This window comes from Xenopus laevis, chromosome 4S (assembly GCF_017654675.1).
Source record: "Xenopus laevis strain J_2021 chromosome 4S, Xenopus_laevis_v10.1, whole genome shotgun sequence".
Classification (NCBI taxonomy): Eukaryota; Metazoa; Chordata; class Amphibia; order Anura; family Pipidae; genus Xenopus; species Xenopus laevis.
The window spans coordinates 108,739,054-108,757,524 of record NC_054378.1 but is presented as its reverse complement, the minus strand read 5'-3'; the positions used below and the strand labels follow the sequence as shown (position 1 = coordinate 108,757,524).

General features: G+C 39.3%; 1 protein-coding gene and 1 long non-coding RNA gene across 3 annotated transcripts in view; one reads left to right on the top strand and one right to left on the bottom strand.

The window, feature by feature from the left end:
* The window catches only part of il5ra.S (interleukin 5 receptor subunit alpha S homeolog), a 53,323-nt gene that overhangs the window by 24,428 nt on the left and 10,424 nt on the right, over nucleotides 1-18,471 (top strand). For both annotated transcript variants that reach the window (XM_041561703.1, XM_018261341.2), the window contains 8 exons: nucleotides 925-985; nucleotides 3,805-3,956; nucleotides 4,727-4,868; nucleotides 7,258-7,390; nucleotides 11,958-12,142; nucleotides 12,616-12,758; nucleotides 15,194-15,332; nucleotides 16,221-16,314. In XM_041561703.1, coding sequence (XP_041417637.1) covers nucleotides 925-985; nucleotides 3,805-3,956; nucleotides 4,727-4,868; nucleotides 7,258-7,390; nucleotides 11,958-12,142; nucleotides 12,616-12,758; nucleotides 15,194-15,332; nucleotides 16,221-16,314 — 1,049 coding nt within the window. The remainder of the gene's footprint in view (nucleotides 1-924; nucleotides 986-3,804; nucleotides 3,957-4,726; nucleotides 4,869-7,257; nucleotides 7,391-11,957; nucleotides 12,143-12,615; nucleotides 12,759-15,193; nucleotides 15,333-16,220; nucleotides 16,315-18,471) is intronic.
* On the bottom strand, nucleotides 8,517-17,485 carry LOC121393363. Its single transcript, XR_005961021.1, has 3 exons — nucleotides 16,868-17,485; nucleotides 11,401-11,462; nucleotides 8,517-8,555 (listed from the first exon to the last, which is right to left on the bottom strand). It is a non-coding gene; the product is annotated as an uncharacterized LOC121393363 (long non-coding RNA).

Genomic DNA, 18,471 nt, shown 5'->3' with positions numbered 1-18,471 from the left:
CAGCCAATGTGACATTTCGGTCACCACTGGGACCTTTCTCAAGGGACGTGAAATATCACGTTGGCTGTTCATGCGGCTTTGAATTTTTTGCAAATCATCTCAGTCTTCATTTGAAGTATCTGGATCATTTAACGTGTACCCGAGGCAAGTAGTATAGTGGAATGCTGCCCCTTAGTTGTATATATGGGGCAAGTAATATAGTGGAATGCTGCCCCTAAGTTGTGTATATATATATATATATATATATATATATATATATATATTTACATTTTTTTTTTGATTGTGTTTAGGATTTTTCTTATATCTTTATTTCTGCAGATGACACAGATTGTGGGGAGGAAATAAAGGTTTATTCCTCAACTAAATAAAGTAGTTGGTTTGTGGCCATGGTACCATATGTAGGAAAATAGGGATGAGGAAATGCTCTGTGACCTTAAGACACACTGTGGAAAGTAGTGGCTATTCAGTAGTGACTATTGATCCAACATTATTGTCGTATTTTCTTTGTGGAACACATACCCACACTTGTGACATATGTCAAAGAAATGGCTTCTACTCCGCTAGCTAACTCTACTAGGTGGAGCTAGTGGGAACTCAATTCTATTGCATGCTTATATTGGCTCCCCTACACAAAGAATGAGGAATGTAGGAGTAATTAAATATAAGGAAGAGAGAGAGAGAGAGAGACCAAATCATCTCACCAAAGGCACAAGCTTTATATCCCTTCACGGAAACAGCCTTGTATCTGTAAAATTTTCTAATATTGACATCAATTTCTACTTCAAAAATTTCTTTCAAAACTTTAGAAGGAGTTAGTGGGATGATAAAAACAAATGTAATATGTAAAAACTGTACCAAACTCAACTGATACGCTTGTATACTAACAGAATATACATACAATGACAAGAATCTTATGTTTTTTAGGCAATGACTGGATTAAGACACGTCATGTTAATGTTCTTGTGGATACAGCTGATTAAAAGTGGTGAGTTTCAATGATGGCTGTTTATTGCTCCCAAACAGAGGCAACCCACAGTGGAATTATACTGGATATCATAGTGTGCTATGTCTGTAAAATAGGGAACAGATACATACGGAATACACCAAATATGGCTTCTGCAAAATTCCAACAATTTACAATATTTGCATTTGGCTGAATCCTGAGTGCTTGGCCAACCCAACTTCAGACTTTTGATGTTAAACACTGAAGAACTGGAAATTATACTATTTTTTCAATATTTGTAAATGCACAAAATATTGTCTAATATTTTGGACACTTACTAGCTCCTTGAAAATAAGCCAGTGGTCTGTCCTGTTGATGAAAATATTGGCCCAAAGAACCAGAAACTTCAGCATTTTCTGCATGACTTCATTAAAGGAACTGTTCAGTATAAAAACTGGGTAAATAGATAGGCTGTGCGAAATGAAAAATGTTTTCGATACAGTTAGCGAGCCAAAAATGTAATGTATAAAGGCTGGAGTGACTGGATTTCTAACATAATAGCCAGAACACTGCTTCCTGCTTTTCAGCTCTCTTGGTTTCCACTGATTGGTTACCAGGCAGTAACCGACTTCTGCAGTACCTCTTCAGGCCACCCCAATTCCGCCTCTGCTTGCGCCTTTGCATATACTCACGCAGGCCCCATCCTGGCACGTTTTGTGATGTCAAAGCAAGGCATGGAGGGCACAGGTACATAAAGAGCAGAGCTTGCCGGGTTGGGTACAGGCTGGGGCTCAGCAGGTTAGGGTCGGGTGTAGATCAAGTTTTTCTCAACCCGCACATCGCTACTATCAAGGCATGCCTCCTCTTATACCTAGCATGCTCATTACAGGAATGCCAACAGCAGCAGAATCTGATAAAGGGAGGCTTTGTCCACCCCCAAATTGTTGTTTACATCTTTAATTGCTCAGTAAACCACAGGACTTTTACTCCACCGGCAGTCAACATTAATGCCAAAATAACACTTATCTATTCACTTGAGTGATGGACTAAATAAGCAGATTGACAACATTCTGCTAATATCCATCCACTAATATGAGTTCACATTGCAGTCTGGATAGGCCACATGTAATGTAATGGCTCATAAATACATAGAATTGGCATACAACCCCAGATATATTATAGTTCAACTGATATTTTTGGGTTCAAGGGTCTAGCGCAACCAAGAATCAGTGGCCATCCAATATGTGTGCTGGTTTGTTAAACATCTATATTTGGAGATTACAGCCCCTTAAAGGGGTTGTTCACTTTTGTGATAACTTTACGTAAAATGTAGAGAGTAAGATTCTGAGACAATCTTTTAATTTTTTATTATTTTGCTTTTTATTAAGCAGCTCTCCAGTTTGTAATTTCAGCCATCTGGTTGCTAGGGTCCAAATGAACTTGGCAACCATGTAGTGATTTGAAAGTGAGACTGGAATATGAATAGTAGAGGCCTGAATAGAAAGGTGAACTACCCCTTTAAAGTCTAGCATGTCCAACACAGTCAACGTGATCTATAATCTGAACACTTTAGTTGTTTTTACTTTTTTGGGGGAGACACATGATTGTGCACCTGATCAAAATTCTTGATTGGCATGCAATGGAACGTTTTCAAGGTTACCATGATATATTCTCATTGTTTTTATATATCTTGTCTGTACCTCTGCAACAACCATTGTTTATATCTCAAATAACTGTAGTCTGTCATTCCTAATAGACTGAAGTCCTTAATATTGATCTGATTTCTGTGATTTACACTGCTCAGTTATTTAGGTGCTTTTCTCTTTTAAGCAGGAAAATAAATCAAATTGCGCAGGATTAATGTATGACCATAATACAATACTGTTTCGGCCCCTTTGTTAAGTCTATGAATATTCCATGTATGTGCTATTGCACTATGTCCTAAGATTTAGTGAATCAATCTATTTTAGACCTTCTAAGAAGCAGCAGATCAATATGGTAAATTAATCTTACATATGCTATCTCCTGGCTTGGGTAGATAAATCTGGAGCCGCTGTTAAACCCCAAGACTAGTAAGAACAATTGCTGTTGCTCTTTGTCCATCCTGGTTAACAGAATGACAATTGATCATATAAGCATGGCCAGCTATGTAAATGTGGCATTCTCTCAGATTTCCAAGGGGTATACCCAAAACCTCACCTTAACTGACTGAATCTGGCCTTCCAATATTATCCAGGAGTAGAAATAGGCATTTGTCCAAATCCAGATAATTGTATTGGCCTTCTAGCTAAGTACCCAGTCACTTCTCTGGGGAGCAGCCCAATAGTTTGGGAGCCACTGTATATAGACAGATACACACACACACAAATCTAGTATTGAAATATGTCATACATTATACATTGGATAGGCTTTCTCCTGCTACGTTACATTGAATATTTAATGAAAGAACTCCTAATAAATAAATTGCCCTGCTGTATAGAAAATCCCTATTGTTTAACATGTCTTAATCTAATTTGCACATTTTGCCCTACAGCAAAAGCTATTATAGTATCCCAAAACCTCTCAATTAATGACATGTTTCACAGACATATATTCAAACTGTTAGCACTAGTGGATAAGCATGCTTGTAAGGGACATATGTGTTGATGTTTATTGGCCACCTACCTGCAACCCCTTACATGTCAAAAGACTAGATTGATCTATAGATTAATCTAATCTAGATTAATCTATTTATGCCCGACAGTGCAAATATGGAGGGAGCAAGATGCACAGTGGAAGAATTAACGAAGTACTTCATGCATCTCATTATCTTTTCCATCCATATAATGTATAAATTCATGGATATTACTTGCGAATTGCAGATCACATCCAAGCCCCAAAGGAGTTTCGAATTTGGGTCTCGGACCTTGGAAAAGTTGATCTGTCTTGGAGGCCCAGTGGAGAGCCTATTGCTGCAAATAGATCTATAAAATACCAAGTGACGATAAAGACTCCTGATACAAAAGAGGAAGAGGTAAACAGTTAAGAAACCATATTACATGTAAGACATTAATAGACACGATTGCAGCTCTAGGGGTAAAAATGGGGGCATGTTGCTGAGATATTGAAGATTTGTATTAGTGAACATAACTATTGTATTGTTGCGAGGAGTCTTGAGTTGCAATATGGTTCCATACTGGATAGCAGGGTTCAAAAAAGGCAGTCAAGCAGGTTTGTACATGAAAATGAGACACCAGTTAAATATATCAGAAGAATAAGTAAATACTTATTTTAAACAAAAATTAATAAATGGGTGTCTTTTCTAAATTTGACTTACATCATGAAATATCACCATTAGGCTTGTGCACAAATCTGAGCTTATTTCATTTTTTCAAGGGTCAGTATTAGTGATGGGCGAATGTATTCGCCAGGCTCGAATTCATGGCCAAAAACGGTCACGGGCGTCCAAAAAAACGGACACTGGCATCCAAAAAAACTGATGCCAGCGTCAAAAATGAGACGCCAAATTTTTCACCGTTTCGGGAAATTCGCGAATTTTTTGGCAAACCGAAAGCCCCAAACTCGCCCATCACTAGTCAGTATATCATGCATGTATTTTCACACATGTGTGACACATGATAGTTTAGCCAGATAGTTTGCCACTAGCCCTAGAGGGATAAACCAAGACCAACAGTGTTATAAAAAGCAAAATAACATACAGGCAGAACTAAACTAAACACACTATATTTTTATATATGTGCATCGGCAAAACTTTTCAGTTTTAATAATTTAATGTTTTTTCAGTTCCGTACATTACATACAAATTCAACACGCCTGATTGCTCTGCACAGAGGTCTCCATGCAACTGTGAAAACCCTGCTGATGGAAGGTGACGAGTATGTGTCCCAAAGTGAGCAGGTGCAGCAGGAGCTTCCTCCATTTTCAGGTTAGCAATGGCTCAGCAAATTGTCTTTAAATACATAAAAGGACAGTGTCATCAGAACGGAGTGGTTTGTTATCCTTGACAGCAATGTGCATGTGGCTTTTCTGCCTTCACATTACCTGGAACACATCCTGGACCTCTTTGCTTTTTTCCAGTGTTGTGCAGGACTGTATTTAAGTCTGGTGCTGCCCTTGGCATGTCACCTTAGTCTGCCACCTTCTCCTGTGGTTGGCACAAGCACACATGGGTGTCTGTCCAGGGCATGTGCCAATTGCTGGGGAAGATGGTACCCCACCACCCTCAACCTACAGTCAAATTTTAGGCTGAGGGATTTTTCTCTAGATATTTTTATGTATTTTATCTACCATGTAGGCCCAGTTGGGCTGCCAACCTAAATCTGACACCCTAGGTATAGGCCTACTGATACCTATTTATTTTATTGAAGCTTGTGTGCTTTAAAACACCCAGTGCAAAAGTGCTAAATGTGCCCTTGACATAGTCTAAAAAAAGTAAATTAAAACTAGGGATGCACCGAATCCAGGATTCGGTTCGGGATTCGGCCAGGATTCAGCCTTTTTCAGCAGGATTCGGAATCCTTCTGCCCGGCCGAACCAAATCCTAATTTGCATACGCAAATTAGGGGTGGGGAGGGAAATCGCATGACCTTTTGTCACAAAACAAGGAAGAAAAAAATGTTTTCCCCTTCCCACCACTAATTTGCATATGCAAATTAGGGTTCGGATTCTGTTTTTGGCCGAATCTTTCGCGAAAGATTCGGGGGTTCAGCCGAATCCAAAAAAGTGGATTGGGTGCATCCCTAATTTAAAACCCTGGGACACACAGCTAAAAGGCGCTGAGAATCCCTGAGTTTTTTCAGACTCTCCTTCGCCAAAGCTAGGGGCAGTCTTTTTGTCCCGGACCTCCACAGCCAGAAGGCCTGCAGGAAGCAAGGGTCTTCAGACCTCTTTTGCTGCAAGGCTAGAGGGGGCCCTTTCTCCTTCCCCCTCAAGCCAGAGGCAAAGAGGACCCGACATCTTTGCACCCTCTTCCAGGCCAGTGGTTCAGTGGGAGAAGGAGCCTAATGGCTACACATCTCCTCCTAGATCATTGTGTAAAACACGTGATTCTAAAGTGCTTTTAAAAGTGCTGAATGACCTGTTATGGGTAAAATAATAAATAATATAATAGTCATAAAAAAGTATTGACAGTGTGCTGCCCCAGCCTATTGGCTGGATTGAAAGATTTCTGTAACCACTGTGTCAAAAGGCTGGGGGAGCACTCATGGTCTTCTGGCACCAAGGTTTGCTTGGCCTGGGACTCATATGGACTCCTTCTGAAAATGTAAGACCCCTGGCTAGAGAAACAAGTGTTTCTCTGCCTCAGCAGTGGATGGGAATTTCCATAGCTCCCTTAGCTAGGAGATATTTACCCATTGATAAGAACAGATACTACACTTGGGGGCACATTTACTATGGGTCGAATATCGAGGGTTAATTAACACTCGATATTCGACCATCGAAGTTAAATCCTTCGACTTCGGATATCGAAGTTGAAGGATTTACCGCAATTCGTTCGATCGAAGGAAAAATCGTTCTATCGAACGATTAAATCCTTTGAATTGAAACAATTCGAAGGATTTTAATCCATCGATCGAAGGATTTTCCTTCGATCAGAAATTGCTAGGAAAGCCTATGGGGACCTTCCCCATAGGCTTACATTGGTGCTCGGTAGGTTTTAGATGGTGAAGTAGGTGGTCGAAGGTTTTTTTAAAGAGACAGTACTTCGACTATCGAATGGTCGAATAGTCAAACTATTTTTAGTTCGAATCATTCGATTCGAAGTCGTGGTCGAAGTAGCCAATGCGATGGTTGTCGTAGCCAAAAAAATACTACGGAATTCGAAGTATTTTTTATTCGAATCCGTAACTCAAGCTCAGTAAATGTGCCCCTAGATCTTAGCCAAAATACACTGAAGCCTATATGGTATTTATAGTTTTCAGGACAGAACACGTGAGCACTGGAAAGGCACATTTAGAATAATTGCCTATATAAGTGATACGTAGGCTCAGATGTCATATATTCTTAAATCTTGTTTCTCTTTTTTTTACATGATTCAAAGTGTTGTATAATGATACCCTTACGTTTTTTTCTTTATGTTTAAATAAAAAGCAATAATGTAAAGGTAAAAAGAAATAAGAAAAACCCCGACTCTTATAATAGGAAGCAATTAATGACATACATTAAGTTACTCAACTAAAAAAAAACCTCTTGTTTATTCAATAATGCATATTGGCTACTTTCAATGATAATCTGATTTGTAAAATGTAATCAGGTATAAAATGTAGTTATTAGTGAGTGTTTCTTACATACAGTTCTGTGTTATTCTCCTGCAGGAGCCAAAGGGACAGCAGTCACCAATCTAACCTGTCACATAAAGACTGATGAATTTTTAAAAACATCACTTACCTGTAGCTGGACTGCGGGTATCAATGCACCTGCAGACACTCAGTATTACCTTTACTACAGGTGAGGTCCAGATTCCTCTCTTCTATTTGAATTATTCTAACTATTTGGCAATGTGTGTCGCTTTCAGATTAATACGTATACAACAGGAGGACGGATAGCAACTGATTCATCTTGTGCTTTAGCTGGATTTACTGACTTTACTGTATTTGGCTATGAGTGTTATGTTTTGAGTAGCCGAGGATGAGTAGAGTATAACAGTGCTTTATTAGCAGAGTCAGACAGCCATTACACAACAGGAAGCAACTCTTACTTTCACTTTTAATCTTCTAGACAGTATTGTGTATTCACAGTATAACTGTTGTGTACAGTGACATCTACAGGCCATTTGTATAAACACCACATATTCCCCCTATAGTAGGAAAGCATTTTGGCAAATGTACTAAACAACAACAATGCATCTTAAAGCAATAATATACATTATTCACATCACATAGTCCTTGATCAAAGCAGGTAGTTTTCTGATTCTCTGAGTACGCCTTATAGGTTCACTTTCTTCAGGCCCATTACAGTTGACATCAGGAGTAGGAAAATGTCCTTCATCAAATGGAGCTTCTCCAAAGTCATATCTACAGGAGTAAGACGACTTGCATTCCATATGTGTCCATCAGACAGTTCATATGTGTATGGTCCTCGCTGGTGTCTCACTTCATATGCTGTAGTAAATTTAGATTGTTCTTGTTTCAGTATTCCTGGTTTCTTAATTCTGACTAAAGATCCAGGCTGAAAGTGTACTTCTCTGGCACCACGTTTTCTGTCAGTATAAGCCTTGCATTTGGCTTGTTGACGTTTCACAATGTCAGCAGTAGATGATGTTGTAGGCACAGTATTTTGTGGAATTTTGATGTCTGCAACTTGTAACTTAGTGCACATCTGTCTGCCATGTAATAAGTTAGCAGGAGATGATTGGGTTGTTGCATGGCACATTGCTCTGTAGTTATGTAGGAACTCTGTTGTAAATACTTTCCAAGATTTCCCAGTAAGATTTGCTGTCTGTAGTGCTTTTTTCAGACTTCTGTTGAATCGCTCAATTTCTCCATTTGCTTGTGGGTAATACACTGAAGATTTCCTATGCACAATATTCCCCTCTTTCAGAAAGAATTCAAACTCAGATGAGACAAACTCTGGTCCGTTGTCTGATATTAAATCCTTTGGATTACCTTCTCTGCTGAAGACAGAAATGTTATTACTGTAGCTGATATTATATGAGAAACAAATGCAATTTCAGGCCATTTACTGTAATAGTCTATCAAGGTTATAGCAAATATACAGTCTATAGGAGCATCTGTAAAAGGACCGACAATATCAATAGCAAGTTTTTCCCATGCTGAATCAAGGAATGGTACTGGTTTTACATCTGGTCTCAACTTAACTTTGTGTACAAAGTTCTTTGCACAGCCCAGTGAAGTGTTGTTTTGTGGAGACATTTTAGACACTGGCTGTGTGGCAGGCACTGGTGCTGTAGTAATGAAACCATCAACTAATTGTAGGTTTAATGCAGCAAAGAGATCCCTTCCAAGTATAGCAGTACCTTATTCACAATGTAAAAGTCACATTTTACAGTATTTGATTCAAATTGTACAGTCACTGGCAAACAACCAAGCACAGGGATTGGATCCTTTAAGTAACTGACCAGTTTCAGGGCAGGTGCATCAAGCGGATCTTTTGCAAAGTATTTCAAGAAAATATCCTTTGGTAGTATAGAAACAGCTGAACCTGTATCAAGCATCAGGTTAATGGAGTGTCTCTTGTCAGCAGAAGCAGTACTGACACTGACACTGCATATAAACTTGTCTGGAATAAATGTTCCAACTTTATCCACACTTAATACTGTGACATTAGTAATAACCCTTTGATAAATACGCCTTAAAAAATCCCAACTGGGGTGATGGCTAACTTCACTCTTTGATAAATATACCCTCAAAAGATGCTTACAAATATATTCTGAACATCAGTGCCCTAACATGGATTAAAATTTTGGCAAATCAGTGTGGCTCATTTATAAACTTTGCTCAGCGCAGAATGATTTGCCCAGTGAACCTATTTGCCCTGCGCATGGTTATATTTATGGATAAGAGTGGTGTTTTCAATGTGCAAACAGAATTGCGATTTTTTTTTTTATCCATAAGGACTTTTTAAATATGGTATAATCAAAAATTGTGCATATTTATGCACTTACTGTACATTTAGTTACACCATGATTTTGGTGGCAGAGAAAATATTCATAATAAGCAGTTTTCGCAAATTGTGAATTTAAATTACTGTCAACTCTATTTTCGCCTTACACAGCCCCCGCCCATCTCTTTTGCGTGCAATTAGCAAATATTTGTGCGCAATGTGAATTCTCTAAAAACAGAAAAACGAGCAGACCAGTGCAATATTTAAGCTTGAAGGAAAAATATTGATAATGCAAACATTTGTGAATAAATATGTGCTGCACGAACATCATAAATGACCCCCAGTGTGTGTCCTTAAAAATGTTTTCTGTCAGCTCACAATAGGGTTACATTGAGAGTTGAAGGGAAGCGGGCAGTAGGCCTCAAGCCTATGGCACATGCAACCTTCTGACTGATGCACTCTCTCTCTCTCTCTCTCTCTTCCACAGTCTATTGTTGACCACTTGGAAAATTCAGCTGAATCCCGAACCGAATCCTAATTTGCATATGCAAATTAGGATCGGGAAGGAAAAAGTGGAAAAAACTGATTTACTTCCTTGTTTTGTAACAAAAATTCATGTGAAATCCCGCCCTCCCCACAATTTGCATATGCAAATTAGGATTTGGATTCGGTTCGGCCAGGCACAAGGATTTCGCCGAATCCAAATCCTGCTGAAAAAGGCCGAATCTTGGCCGAATCCCGGACCAAATCCTGGATTCGGTACATCCCTACAAATTACACGAGCAACCATGCATTGGTCTGAATAAAAAACTGGAATATGTATAGGCGACGGTCTGCATAGAAAAATTAAAAATAAAAAGTAATAATAACTATACATTTGTAGCTTTACAGAGCATTTGTTTTTACACGGGGTCAGTGACCCCCATTCGAAAGCTGAAAAGGATCAGCAGAAGACCACAGATAACTCAAAAACTATACGAAATAAATAATGAAGACTAATTGAACAGTTGCCTAGTACTGGTGATTCTATAACATATTAAAAGTTAGTTCAAAGGTGAACCACCCCTTTAAAAAAAGACACACATCCATCAAGTTCAACTTTTTAAGTCTATATACTGTATAACCTGCCTAACTGCCAGTTGATCCAGAGGAAGGCAAAAAAATCTTGTTTGAAGTCTCTCCAATTTGCCTCAGAGGGGGGAAAAATTCCTTCCTTACTCCAAGATGGCAATCGGACCAGTCCCTGGATCAACTTGTACTGTGAGCAATCTCCCATAACCCTGTATTCCCTTACTTGCTAAACACCATCCAACCCCTTCTTAAAGCTATCTAATGTATCAGCCTGTACCACTGATTCAGGGAGAGAATTACACATCTTCACAGCTCTCGCTGTAAAATACCCTTCTAAATATTTAACCGGAACCTCTTTTCTTCTAATTGGAATGGGTGACCTTTTTTCCCCAAATTTTTTTATAGCCAGCATATTTTTGCAGCAGTTTCGCAAATTTATTCGCTGGCAGCGAAACGCGGAAATTGACCGTGACTTTATTCGTCCATCACTAACTAGCACCTTAAAGGGCAATTCACTTTCATTAGCAAAACTGTAATAATACATAAAACCTGACCCTTAAACCCATAGAAATGTGTTGAAACTTTCCATAACCTGCTAAATTTTGTAAAATGGACATGGTAATCAGGGGGTGTGGCCTTAAGATGGGAGTGGTCAAATAATGTCACCGTGCTGTGCACAGCAAAAGTTTTTGTCCCTTTTTCTATTTTCAAAATGTTGGGAGGTATGCAATGGACTGGAAGGTTGAACTCGGTCTGCTGAAAACCAAACACTGGTGAAGTAGAATTGGTTTCGTCAAGTAAGAGATCACACACAGTCCACTAACCTGTAACTGGAAGTAATGGCGATAGCAGCAGCAACACTGTAGGCTGTGATGGGTTATGGGACCTGAATTCATAAAGAAAAACATTTGAAGCAAATCCATAATGTCGGCAGTATAGACATTATACATGCTCTGATGAATTACATAGATTAGGGGTTATAGACTAGAATGATGAAATAGGAGAGTTGCTCCAAAAAATGGATGCCATAATGATAATAAGGATGAAATATGACATTAGGAGATTTACATGGCCGGATTTACATATTTGGTGCCCCTAGGCCCACTGCCGTTCATCTACCCTGTCCCCTCCCCTTTATTCGTGCAAATTTTCATCATCTGGAATAGAACAATCGGGATTGGTGCAAGGAAATTTAAAAAATGATTGGATCTCCAATGCATTCCCAGTGTTTTTGAACCAATGTGGGTGTGGTTGGGCTAAAATCCTGCATCTTCTCCGCAATTCCAGGAGATTTAAAGGATGTGCTTTGAATAGGTGATGGAGTAAGCACTGTTGACACAGAATGTTAATGTCATGTTTTTGTCACTTCTGTTTTTTTTAGATACAAGAACACAACAGAGAAGTGTTATAAAAATTCCCAGGGTGAGATTTCTACCGGCTGCCAGTTTCCTTTTGAAGAAATCAGCAAAAATAAGCATTCTGGTAGATTTCTTGTGCACGTCAACGGGTCCAGCAAGAGCCTCAAAATTCAAAGCCTCCAACATGTGTACATGGCAGAACACCTAGGTGAGCTCGCCAACCAAAAACCCCCAAAGTGTAAGAAAAGTTGTTCCCCCCCAGTGGCAACACATATTCAAGAGAATGATATTTGCATGCATTTGTTGAGGTGACCATATCATCAATGTAATATTTCTATAGCTTATTTTACCACGGCAAAGGGGAGACCCATAACATGCACCAGATAATTCAGATATTCAACTACTGTTGCTGTGGAATTGGATTTGTACAGTAAACTGCAATAAAGTGGACTTTTAAATGGAATTCTCTTTAAGGTTCATGGGCTTGTATGAAGATTAGGACAACATTGGTGCTCGTTTTAACAAGCACCATCTAAATACAGTTTTTTTCAAAGGAGCAGAATGTTGCATTTGGTTGTTGGTTAAGAAAGGCAAGAAATGAGTGTTTTCTCTAAATACTCTTGTTTGAGTTTGTGCAGTTAGTGAGTGATCTAATTGGATTTATTTTTCCACTATCCACAGAAATAATCAATCCTCCCCGTAACATGTCTTTATCTGAGAGGGAAGACATCCAGATCCTCAGTTGGGACAAACCATATGCTTTGTGTCCAGATTGCTTGGAATATGAAGTGATCATTTGGAACCTGAAGGACGGCAGCAACAAGGTATTTGGTATTCTAATGACCCTCACAATGTAGGGTTAAAGCAAATGTACAGGAAGACGCAGGTTATGTACAAGAGAGAGTCTGTAGGTTGTTCTTAAGTTAAATTTGTATGTAAGTTGAAACATATACATTTACTTATTAAATGCAACAAGACAGATGATTGTCTTAAGATAGTATTTATTTTTACAGTATTTATTTTTCCTTTCTGTGCATATGTATTTTTATTATTCTGTGCTCTGCAGTAGACGACACATGCCAGAGGGGATTGGGGTAGGTAGTATATTAAGGGCAGAGACACATGCTGCAATTCGGGGAGATTAGTTGCCTGGTGACAATTCTCCTTTTCTTCGGGGCGACTGACTCCGCGAAACTTCCCTGCCTGCTACAATGTAAATTGCCGGCGGGATGGCACCCGGAGCGCTTTGGTTTCCGAAGTCACCTCACGAGGAAACTTCGGGCGACTTTGGAAAACGAAGCTCTCCGAGTGCCATCCCGCCAGGGATTTAAATTCTAGCTGGCGGGAAGGCAGAGGAGGCAGTTCGGGGAGATTAATTGCCCCGAAGAAGAGGAGATTTGTCGCCGGACGACTAATCTCCCCGAATCGCAGCATGTCTCTGCCCTAAAGCTGTATTTTTAGAGCAATTTGTTAGTTTTACTGATAGGAAGTCAAGGGGTGCCACTTGGCTGCAAAAAACCTGCTCAGTAGGGTTTTTAACTAATAATAACCAAAATGACAGTATGATCAGTTCTACTCAAAAATTTGGATGTGAACAGAAATGGGTTACAGCCTACTATTAGCAGCGTGGCAATACTTATCCTAATTGAAGATATAGGGTCAACAAAGATAACAATTGTTTTCTTAAAACTGTACTTGATTTGCATAATTTGCATAGTACATAATTATTACACTTCCCGTGCCAACACAATCAGTACTTGGCTTTAGCCATTCATGCAACAAAATCAGCTCAGGTCCAAAGGAGCAGTAGGAGAAGTCAGAGGACTAGAGATCCTCAACTGGATGTTATCCAACTCTGGATTATATATTCCTGGTATTGATCCATTTTTTATACACAGTTCCTAGTTCTTAAAGAAATGTACTTCCACCAGGAGCCCACATTTAAATATACTGATATAAACCATCTGCACCCTCAATGACCCAAAATATCACCTGCGCTACTGCTAACATATGAATTCATGTACAGGTATTGGACCTGTTATGCAGAATGGTCCGGGCCCTGAGTTATACCTTAAAGGGGTTGTTCACCTTCAAACAACTAGTTGTTTTCAGATAGTTCACCAGAAATAAAGACTTTTTCCAATTACATTCTATTTTCTGTGTTCGGGGAGGAGGGTCGCCGACCCTTTAAACTGTTTTTTTTAAATTGATACATTTCTTATTTTTGTCGCTGCTGAGCAGAATTCCTGAGTTTAAAGGCAGCTGTTAGAATTGATACAATAGCTGTAAATACTCCAGAGATGCTGCTGAGAAATGTATCAACTAGGGGGCCGATTCACTAACTTCGAGTGAAGGATTCGAAGTAAAAAAACTTTGAATTTTGAAGTGTTTTGTGGGCTACTTCGACCATCGAATGGGCTACTACGACCTTCGACTACGACTACGACTTCGAATTGAAGGATTCAAACTAAAAATCGTTCGACTATTCGACCATTCGATAGTCGAAGTACTGTTCTTTAAGAAAAAACTTCGACCCCCTAGTTCGCCATTTAAAGGCTACCGAACTCAATGTTAGCCTATGGGGAAGGTCCCCATAGGCTTTCCTAAGTTTTTTTGATCGAAGGATATTCCTTCTATCGTTGGATTTAAATCCTTCGAATTGTTCGATTCAAAGGAATATTCCTTCGATCATTCGATCGCACTCCTTTGACTTCGATATTCGAAGTCGAGGGATTTTAATTCCCAGTCGAATATCGAGGGTTAATTAACCCTCGATATTCGACCCTTGGTGAATCGGCCCCTAAATGTTGCAAAATTGTAACAGTTCAGAATCTGCACCTGAATTACTGAGCTGCCAGACTGAAACACCGGAGACACGAACATTCAACTTTAAACTTAGATTTTGGAAAAACAGTAAAAAATAAATAATAGAAAGTATTGAAAAAAGTCTTTATGTCTGGGGAACAATCTGAAAAGAACTGAACTGAAAAAAAAAGTGTTTGGAAGGTGAACAACCCCTAAAATAATTTAAATGTTAACTAAACCCAATAGGCTGGTTTTGCTTCCAATGAGGATTAATTATATCTTAGTCAAGATCAAGTACAAGGTTTTGTTTTATTATTACAAAGAAAAAAAGAATTTTTTTTTACCATTTGGATTATTCGTATAAAATGGAGTCTATGGGAGATGAAAGGGGGATGAAAGGTTTCAAGATAATGGTTCATATACCTGTACTTACTTAATAAGTTCTTCTATGCAGACACAGCCAGTTCAGGAAACGAAGTTAGAAAATAAGCCACCGCAGCCCTCATGGAATAACCACGTGATAAAGGTGAGAGCCAAAACAACATTCACAGAAAAGGAGCTGTATAGTAACTGGACAGAGCCTTTGCATGTAGGTAAGTAAAAGAAAACTGACTGATGACTGATTTTGTATTTTTTTTTAATAGGAATAAAAATTTTATATTTTTTTTGGAAGTTGCAAAACTCTATTGGGGGAATGTAATAAAAGTCAGTAAAGGAAAAAATATTTTCAGTGTGAAAAGTTATGCCTCTGTGCTAACAAATTTGCCTTTGTGCGAATTTAATATAGCTTTTGCGAACCCGGAAACTGTTTAGCGACCACTTCCGACAGTGGAAGGAGGTTTGCGAATTGTATAGTTAGCGCCAGTGCGCAGTGAATGTAATAAAACTTCTTACTGAAAACGTTATGTTTGCTCCAAAAGATTATAACACCTTCAAGCACTTCTTAAAAGTGAGCAATGCACAATTAAAATTCACAATGTAATAATAGTTTAAGGAAGAGTATTATATTAGACTTTGTATTCTTATGTGTGCTAATTGTTTTGCTCTTTGCGACTTTTATTACATTCCCCCCTATAGGGTTTATTTACAATTACAAATAAAGGAAAAGGTGCAAAAAGCCAGTTTCTAGCATTACTGCAGTATAATAAGTATGAGAGCAATAGTAAAACATAGTTACATAATATTATAAAGAAATTAAAAATATTGACAGTTTTCACCTGAATTATTCTAATTTGAACTTTTTAACCAGTTTTTGGTGTATAGTTTTTGAATTTTACAATTACCCAGGGTGCAAATGCCTCCTCCCACTGTCCCATCTTGGTTCTCCTTAGTGCAGATCGCTTTCTATTGGCTGGCCTAGTTCTGAAATGGCGAAAGTGATGTTTGCTTCTTTCTTTTTTGTACCAGATCAAAACTGATGATTAGGTTTGTGTATTTATTAGTGCCATGCACACCCATGAATAATTTGCTTTTTTTTCTAGTAAATACTGTTCAGGACCAGATAAATAAATATATAATAGCTGGATGTCTTTGTCTGACTGGAACAGGACTGGTTCTTATATTTCTCTGTCTTAGGTAAGTTCCCTAATCATCTGTTATATATATATGTGTGTGTGTGTGTGTGTGTGTGTATATCTTTATAATACACAAAAGCCATGAATATCTTGTAAATTATATCCTTATAAACGGTGAGTAGTGATGTCATCAGTTATAAACGGTGAGTAGTGATGTTATTTCTGTCACATGACTCACTAAAATTTGTGTATTATAATAAATAAAGTACCCCCAGTTGTAAAATATGAGGATATTATAAGTTACCTCGGAGTTCCATGGCCTGTATAAAAACACTCGGCCTTCGGCCTCGTGTTTTTATAGGGTCATGAAACTCCTCGGTAACTTATAATATCCTTATATTTTACAAGAGGGGGTACTTTATTCACTATATAATCTACAGGCTGGTCATTTCCCTATGGGACCAGACTGTAAATTATATCCCTATAAACAGCGCATTCTGACATCAGAACGCGCCGTTAATATGTTACATCACTTCCGCCGCTGCTCTCTCCCTGCAGCTCTCCCTACACGCTTCCCCCCTCCAGTCTGACTCGCAGGCTCAGATTTTACTTACAGCACAGTGCGCTCCTTTCCTCTGACTCCCTCTCAGATATGGCCCCTCATAGCTTCCGTCTCATGTGCTCCCCCTGCTGATCCATGTCTGCGCTCTGCTCTTATCTCCCTCCCCTTGTTGTTAGTGCGGGGAAATTCATTGGGGAGGGGGAGGAGTAATTATCAAAGAGGTGCTGAGCGGAGCGGTTGCAGCAGGTATGCTGGTTTTCTGTGTCAGTCCGTGCTGACAGGCTCATTCTAGCTCCTTCCCATTTAACTGGTGATGCTCTGAAACTCATTGCCAATGGGGAGGGGCTGGCAGGAGGGATGGGAAGCATTTTGCACTGACACAGTCTCACGTTTGACTCCCTGTATCTCTGTGTCGGTTCTGTCTAGCCCCCTCGCTGGGTCTCCCTCCCCCTCACATGGTCTCTCTCCATTCCTTCTCACCAACTCTCCCAATTTTCACATAACCTCCCTCTCAACTTACACTCCCACCTCAGTCTCCAGTCCTTTCTCCTATTACATCACCTGTGGCAGGCAAGAAGGCAAGGGCAGAACAGAGCCAGACATCTTTAGGAATCAAGACACTGCACCCAGAAAATGTAGATTATAATGCATAATGTACCCCCTGCTATAATTTATAAAGATATTAGAAGTCACCTCTGAGTTATGTGACCTGTATAAAAGCACTCGGCCTTCGGCCTCGTGCTTTTATATGGTCACATAACTCCTCGGTAACATAATATCTTTATAAATTACAGTAGGGGGTACATTATCCACTATATATATCTTATATATCTTTAAAGGGATACTGTCATATTTTTCCAATATGAATCAGTTGCTCCAGCAGAATGTTGCTCTGAATCTTTTTTTGTAAGAGCAAACAGATTTTGTTGTATTTAATTTTGCAGTTTGGCATGAGGCTAGAAATATTGTCAGTTTCTCAGGTGCCCTAAGGTCAGGTGACTTGTGCTCTGATAAACTTCAGTCACTCTTTACTGCTGTACTGCAAGTTGGAGTGATATCACCATCCCTCCCTTCTCTCCCCTCCCCAGCATTTAGTTTAAATAAACCACCTGCCCCAATCCCCTCTGGCATGTGTTCTCTACTGCGGAGCTAGGGTTTCCACCTTTTCATAAAATTTGGTGGGGGCGGGAACAAAAGGGATGGACTGTAACGTAAAAGGGATCGGCCATGATGTAAAATGTGGTGGAGCCACTTCACGTGGGCCAGAAGGCAGAGAAAAGGTACATTTTGAGCAGATTAGGGAAGGACCAAGTGCTTTTGTTAGGGGTATTACAAATTTGCCGGCAGCTACATTGCCAGTGAATTTGTAATACCGGCCCGGCCTTGGCAGGTGTTTTACCGGCCGGGTGGCAACTCTATACGGAGCACAGAAAGATAAAAATAAATACTATGTTAAGTTGCATTTAATAAGTAAATGTATATGTTTCAACTTAAATACAAATTCAACTTAACAACAAACCTACAGACTCTATCTCGCATGTAACCCGGGAGCTACCTATACAATGGCAAGGGAGAAATCTCAAAGCTCAGGATCAGACACAATGAACTGAGTTAGTTGCCTCCACACCAATATTACAGCTAAAAAAATTGTTGGTT